This window comes from Benincasa hispida, unplaced genomic scaffold (assembly GCF_027475165.1).
Source record: "Benincasa hispida cultivar pf3 unplaced genomic scaffold, pf3_genome.v1.1 HicScf1158, whole genome shotgun sequence".
Taxonomy (NCBI): Eukaryota; Viridiplantae; Streptophyta; class Magnoliopsida; order Cucurbitales; family Cucurbitaceae; genus Benincasa; species Benincasa hispida.
This window is the reverse complement of record NW_028325475.1, coordinates 18,298-26,281: the sequence shown is the minus strand read 5'-3', so window position 1 is coordinate 26,281 and position 7,984 is coordinate 18,298. Positions and strand designations below refer to the sequence as shown.

General features: G+C 30.3%; 1 protein-coding gene across 1 annotated transcript; it reads right to left on the bottom strand.

Annotated features, from left to right (window-relative positions):
• Window positions 1–398: 398 nt before the first annotated feature.
• On the bottom strand, window positions 399–1,010 carry LOC150031546 (basic form of pathogenesis-related protein 1-like). The gene has a single exon (XM_090308881.1). The coding sequence runs from the start codon at window positions 1,008–1,010 to the stop codon at window positions 507–509; it is 504 nt and encodes a 167-aa protein (XP_090165007.1). The 3' UTR covers window positions 399–506.
• Between the last annotated feature and the right edge of the window lie 6,974 nt (window positions 1,011–7,984).

The window sequence follows — 7,984 nt, the reverse complement described above, 5'->3', positions numbered from 1 at the left end:
AAAATTAAAATGTTAATATGTATCTATATATGTGTCTATATATATATATATGTATATAAATATATTTACATATCTATTTTTAATCATTGGATTAAAATTTGCAACTCAATTTCCATATTTATTTGAAAATTTACATTTCACAAATGATTAAAATTTTAAAATTTTAAGAGTTATTGGAGAATAAGTAATAAAAAGGAATTATGACATTAAATAAAGTTAGAATTAGAATATGTATAATTTGAACAGTAAGAAAAAAAATACACTTGAAATTTAAAAATAAAACATAGGCTAATCCAATTCAATCCAAATTGGTGATTCCATGAATTGGATCCATACAAAGTTTTAATTTATTTAAACCCCAACTCAATACAAATGAGATATCGGATGTGTTGGGTTAATATAGTTCTTTCGGCCGTATATACTTATTCATACTTATTAATTTTGTTTTTTGTTTTTATTTTCTTATTAAATACCCAATCAACAAACCTTTTAATGATTATCTACTTTTAATATGGACGTTGGCCTATATAGTTGCCAGGAGGATAATAGTTACAAATCAGAAAAACCCAATTGTTCTGGCATTTCACTTGGGCACAACCAATAGATTTGGTGTTCCTCCATACCAACTGTGTATAATGAACACAATGGCTAGAGTCATTGACACACGTATTAGAATTGTAGTCATAATGTTTTCTCTCATCGGCCCAGAGACTCACTGCTGTCTCTGCTGTCATTATTTCGTATCCCTCTGCTAGGTTTTCACCATAAGGTCCTCCAGAGTGTTCCATCTGACAAGTGGCAATCTTCGTGTTAGCATAATTTTGAGCGTACGCTGCTAAGGTAGTGTTCCAATGGACGGGCTCGACACCAACCTCTGCACGGATGGCATTGTGGGCGGCAATGTAGTTCTTAGGGTAGCTTTCGGCCATGACGGGGGCAATGGAAGCTAGGATTAGGGTTAGGGTTAGCCCCAACAAACAAAGGGCAGAGAGAATGTTGGAAAATGCCATATTTTTAAGATAGTTGTTGGAATAGTTGAATGTTTTGGATTTCAAGATTTGGTGTGTTTGCGGTTTGGCTTAGCAAAGAGTTTTTATACAGAGAAGAGAGATGAGCATGGTTCCATTTTAGGTGGTTATTTTGGAAGACAGAGCAAAGGTCTAATAATAGTGGAGCACCAACGAAATTCTCAATAATTTCTCATAAGTAATTCAATTTATATATGTATATTACTAATAATAGAATAATATTATGTTTGAATTTAGGTTTTAAACTCTTGCCTCTGCAACAATTTCATATGTTAATGGTTCAACATTGGCATGGAGATAAATAAACATCTTCATTATATCCGTAAAGAAATTGATAATATAACTAAAATATATATGAAAAACACACAAATGTTAGTATGGTGGTATATTCATTGATTTGTTACAGACAAAACTTGAGTAACATATTCTGTAACATGTACTATGTCAAATAAAATATTTTATATCTTGTAGATTCTCTACCTAACGATTTTTCCTTCATCAGTTGAAGCGTGCACCACATATTCATTGACTTGTTTTCATATTGTTGCATAAAATAATTTATTTCTTTGAATATCTTCTGAAGGTTGTATCATATATATTGATGGTCGGGTTTGTTTTTAAGTTAGCTCCTTTGAAAAGAAGTGTGTGTTTTAAGGTTTTAGAGCCGGTCTAAACCTCAACTCTTATGTACTGTTTGTGAACTTTTTGTACTATGTTCTTAAGAATATTGCTAGTAGTTATTTAGACTAGGTTGATTGTGTATGAATATAGTAAACCACTTAGGGAGTGAGTGAGAACTCAGGATGAGTAGTTGATGTTATATTAAGGGGATCTCATTAAAAGCTTGGGAGAAACTTGCAAGCGGAAGTGAGAGGAGCTAAAACTTAGGAGGGACCTAGTGTTGAAACTGAAGAATAGGCTTTACGTGAGATGCTAACGATGGAGTCTATCATATAAGTACTTCGTTGTAATCGTTTAACTCTTTATATAATAAAGATCTTTCTACTAGGCATACATTCCCAAAGTATGTGACATTGCAACAAGCTGGGTTATAGAAGTGGGAGACCCTCTCAATAAAACTTAAGCTCCCCTAAGTTCGAAAGTATTACCAAGCGATTACTTAAGATCCCATTAAGTATTAGACTCTCTCTCAATGAAACTTAGCTCCCCTAAATGTGAGATTTCCTCTCAACTTCTATCTTTCGAACTTGTAATGTAGACCATTTCACTCGAGAAACTTAGACTCCCTTTAAGTTTGAGAATCTTTTCTCAAAATGTAGTAAATGATTTACCAAGATCTAAAGAAACATCAATAGTAGCACAAACTACTTCACAATCGTAAGATTGACACCCTTGTGTTTTTTCGAAACCAACACAATAACGACTCAAATATTCTTTATAGTGGCTAAGACTAAAATGAGTATAATATCCTCGGAAATATGGATAACTAAAAAGAGAACAACTCTAAAACATACTCTGCACAACTCAGAAAAGGAAACAAAATGATGAGAATAATCACCCATAATTTTCTATATAAGAAAAATATATCTTACATAATTAGCATTTGAAGAAACATCATTCCATCTGGAACAAGATTTGCAGGAATATCCTGAAGTGTAATCCAAAGGACAAGATGACAAATATGTTAGAAAACAACTCCCACAACATCCTTAAAAATATTGGCAACACCCAATGTAACCTTATATCGATCTTGAACATAACTTAATTCGTTAAAGCATAGCATCTTCGACCCAAAGGTTAGTTATTACAATATTCCTTACCCCATGTTCGTAATAAAGTGTAACCTTACTAGTGTCGTTCCGATATGAGTTAAACACATAAATTTAAAAACAGTAAAAATAACTCTTGTTGCATTATATTAGTAACAAGAGTAAATATAAGATTAGTAAAAATAACTCTTGTTGCATTATATTAGTAAGGTTCAAGAAAATGTAACCTTACTAGTGTCGTTCCGATATGAGCTAAACACATAAATTTTCGTTTTCTAGAATGAATATCATTATTATTTTGGAAAGTTGGATAAAAAATAATTATATTATTGAGAGGACTACTATTAAGATTTATTGAAAAGATTAAGAGAATGTTTGATAGGGAATACAATAATAGTAATTTAAAAACAAAGGATTCAATAAAAGTAGAATTGCATTTCACGTTTTCAGATATATGTTTAATAGCATATTCGGAAGTTTTGTTATAATTTATATAGTTCTTTTAAATGTGTTTGATAATAGGGAGATTTTAAAAAATAGAAAAATAAAGGAAACTATTTACACAAAAAAAAAAAAAAAACAAAATTTTAATCTTCTTTGATGAGGTTAATAAAAGTCTATCAGTGATAGAAATTGATAGAAGTCTATCACTAATAGATGTTTATGGATGTTTATCAGTATTTTTTTTTTGTTATTTTTGTAAATAGTTTGACATTTTCTCTATCTGTGATTTTTTTTTTTTTATAACATACTTGAAAACCATAAATGGGTTATATGGTTTACGAGCCATTAAATATTGAGTTAACAACAAACTATTGTTATTTAGAGTGATTTTAAAGTATTATTGAACATGTTTAATGTTACAATTAATATATGCATAATTATTATTTTGTAATATCATATATTTTTAAATACATATTTGTAGTTAATAACAAATAGTTGAGCTTATAGCATGCTATATTCCTAACATTTTTTTTAGTATAATTTTGCATTCTAAAATTTAAAATTTAAATTTTGGATACATTAAAAATATGGAAAAAAAACATGTTTTCAAAATTTGCAAGGTGTTGGATTATGTAGTCAAAAAGATTTCGAAAATAGTATCTAAATTATCTACAAAATACATATTTATTGAATTTAGTAAATCTACAAATATAAAAAGAGTTTGAATTGCAACCCTAAATTTCTCATTATATCCTTGTGTTGGGCTAGAGGGCTCAATCTGAGAAATGGCGTTCCTATAATGGGAGGGCTTAACGGTAAACTTTGGGTAGCTTTTGGTCAAAATAGGTTTAGTGCCATGTAAAATTAATGTTAGCCTAAACAATAATAAAGGGGGAGAAAATTTGAGGACATTCCATGTTGGTAACATGTCTTATTCTAATGATAGTAGTTGGAGGAACGATTGAATATTTTTGTTGAGTTGATTCGGGTTTTGGCAAAGGTACTTGTATATATTGAGAGAGAGATGAAATAGGGTGTAGTTTATGTAATTCGCAGCGACCTATTTTTGTCCAGTTTAATTATGTTAATTTCGTGTTATTGTCATAATTAAGAATTTGCTGCTAGCTTTTAAATATAAAACAAACAAAAAAATAAAAAAGTTTTGAATAATTAACATTGAAATATTTTGTTTTGTTTCATTAAATAAAGTGAAATAAAATATGTTGTGAGGGAGAATACAATTTGAATGGTCAAATAAGTCATGGAATATTTGTATCAAAACAAATTGGAAAAAAACTAATTTTGTCAAACATATTTCAAATCAATCACATAATGTTGAATTCATTCTTTCTTTTATTCATTTTAAATATGATTTTATTGATTTTCTCCTAATTAAAGAGTTTGAATTTTCTATAAATTGGGTGGCCATTGTGTCATTTAGTAGACAAGAAAAAGCTAGAGATTTACATCGAAAGAAAAAAAATTATAGAGATAGAAATGAGAAAAATAGTGATCTCTCAATGTCCTAAAATCTTAAAAATTTTAGAACACCATAAAAGGTCTAACTTAATTGGAAATTGAACTTTGTAGGATTTTATCCCAAGAATCTGCACCTCAGGCAACAGACGATGTTTGTTTTCCAGATTTCAAGTCTTTACTCCACTTAAACACCTATAGATAAAAGAAAGAAGAGGTATTATTAGTTGGCTATTTATTTTGTTATTCTTTCTTTATATATATACTTTTTTTTATTTTCTCTCATAATGTCATGTGATCTGTTGTCTATTTCTATATGCATTTCTTTTAGATTTATTTCTTTTAAAATTTATATTATTTATTAGTTTCAGTTTATTCTTATTATTACTATAAAAAACAAAGAAAAAGATTATGTGATTTGACGACAGCCATCACATCATCTACTTTTTCTTACTTTATTATTATTATTATATTTATTTATTATTATCATTATAGGACTTTTTGGGACGCCGAGTTGATATACGATGTTTAGAGTTTATATGTCTGTGAAGTTTATATATCTGTACTTTGAGTGCAGAATTATTTGGTCTGCGTTCATATATATATGTTTGAATTGTAGAGTTGAGTTCATATATCTGGAGTATCTGGGGTAGTTTTTTAGATTCTAAATAATCTCAATTTATGATTACTATTTTTGTTTTCAAACTTTTTTAATCAATATTTATATCATCTTTGTTTGAATAAAATATAGACGACATTTTTTTCATTTCAATTTTAAAGCTTTTCTTTCTTTTTCTTTTTTTTCTTTTTTTTTTTTTTTTGTTGTTGTTTCTTTCTTGGGTAATGAACAATAATTAACTCATCACATTTCTTATAGAAATATGGTAAAATAAAATGAGAAACCAAAAAGAAGTCAAAACTTTGGGTACGTAATTTTTTCTATGAAGTTTATTATCATCTTTCTTTTTCTTCTTATTCCTGTTGTTGTTCTGTATATTTTACTTTGTCATCAATTTTTGAATTGAATCCCCCTTATCATCTTAGCGGCCAATGGAATGTCACCACATTTGTTCAACAATTTCACTTTCAGATTCTCCAAATTTGGAGGATCATTAGAGAAGAAATCTTCAATTTTCACAAATTTTTTCCATAAATTTTTATAGGAAAAAAATCTTTATTTTATGGTTTTTTTTTTTTTTGGTTTTATGTTACATATTTCTTAACTACATACGTACTTTCATCTAAATATTTCAAACACTCATTTGATATGTTAATTCAATTAATTAAATTTTTAAATTTTTACGTATAAATATTGCAGTTAATGTAGACAAAATACTATTATTTATATAATCAACAACCCTACAACATACTTTAACAGTCACCAGTCTTGTAATAGTTGAAAGCCGTTGTCGAAATTGATAATCGAAGATGATTTTTGTTGAATTTTTTAGTCGAAGGTGGTTATCGGAGCTTGTAGTTAGTTTCACGAAGGTGGTGTTGTAGTTGGTTGTCAGGATTTATCGTTAGAGGTGCTTTATGGAGCCCGGAGTTGATCATGCGAAGGTGCTCGTCGAAGTTGACCATCAAAGATGATTTTTGCCAGAGTTTGTAGTCAGACGTGCTTGTCGAAGTCTGATGTTGGTCAGATGGTATTGGTGTTCGTTGTTGGAGTTTGTCGTCGGAGGTGGTTTTCGAAGCCCTTAGTTCGTTGTCGGAGTTGCTCACTCGGAGTTGGTCATCAAAGGTGATTTTCGTCAAAGTTTATAGTCAGAATTGGTTGTCGAAGCTTACGAAGATGGTTGTTAGAGTTGGTCATCGGAGTTTGTTGTTGAATGTAGTTGCTAGTAGGGGTGTACATGAGTTGGGTTGGGTTGGGTTATGACATGTTTTTGGACAACCTCAAAAATTTTGGTTTGTCAAGTTATCAACCCAAATGACCCAAACATTATCTCCAATCCATGGGTTGCGTTGTTGGGTTATTATTTGTTTTCTTCTTAATTTAAAATACTTAAATTTAACTATAATATATATTTAATAATTAAAATCTCATAAAACTCAATTCTTACGTACCAAATATCTATAATATGTATTACAAACTTTACACAAAAACAAACATTTTTAAAAGAAAAACATAAAGAATTCACAAATTCATCAATTCTAAAATAAACAAACTATATATAATTCGGGTTGGGTTGGGTCAACCCAATTTTTTTTATAATTGAACTCTAGACCCAACCAAACCCAAAAAAAACAGAAAAAATTCAACCCATCCAAAGCCAAAAATAAAACTAACCCAACCCAGCCATTATAGTTTTGGTCAGGTAGTCCGAGTTGTTTGGGTTGTCTGGTCATTTGAATATCCCTAGTTATCAGAGCCTAAAATTGGTCATCAAAGTTGGTCACACGAAGGTGGTCTGATTTGAAGTTGGGTCACCCGAGTTGTCATTGGAGGTGGTTGTTAGAGCCTATAATTGGTTGTTGGAGTTAGTCTTGTGAAGGTTGCCAGAGCTCGGAGTTGGTCACCAGAGTTGTCATTGGAGGTGGTTTTCGGAGCCCGGAGTTAGTCGTCGGAGTTGGCATTGGAGGAGTTCAGAGTTAGTTCTCAAAGTGTGACAACGATAGTCTTCGATAGTGGCAAATGCTTGGAGCCATTAAAAATATTTGAAGAATAGAGAGTTAGCGTAAATTGGTAAAATATACTGACTCAAATCCACCAACATTTAAATCGACCAAACATTGAATTGGTATATTCAACTCAATTTGGTGAGCCAAACATCTCGTATGTGTACTGTATATGTGAGAGCTTGTAATGGCTACCATCAAAATTTAAATTTCTTTTTTCATTATAATAATAGTTATTATAATTTTTAATTTGTGTTCTATTTCTTTTATTTTTTGTTAATTAATATTATATTAATCGACCCCGCCTAAGGCGAGTTCACTGAAGGGCGAAGGTGAAACAAAAATTGAATGGACTTCTTCGCCTTCCTTCATGTCGTAGCCTTCCCTTATCGATGGGTCTTGCATTAAATACACATGACCTTTTCTTTGACTCATGCCTTGGAGAAGAACATTCTATGTTTGAGTTGGAAGTTATTTCTTTATGGTATGTTGAATCACTTATGAATTCGACTGAACATCGACCATGTCTGCTTCAACTTCAGTCATAACTCGTGTCGTGTAGTGTAGCAAAACTAACAGGTGATCAACTAAATTTATGAACGAGCAACTACTAATATGATATTTTGTTCTATTTCATTTTATATGCTTATTTTGTATTTCATATTTAAATGTGTATTGATATTT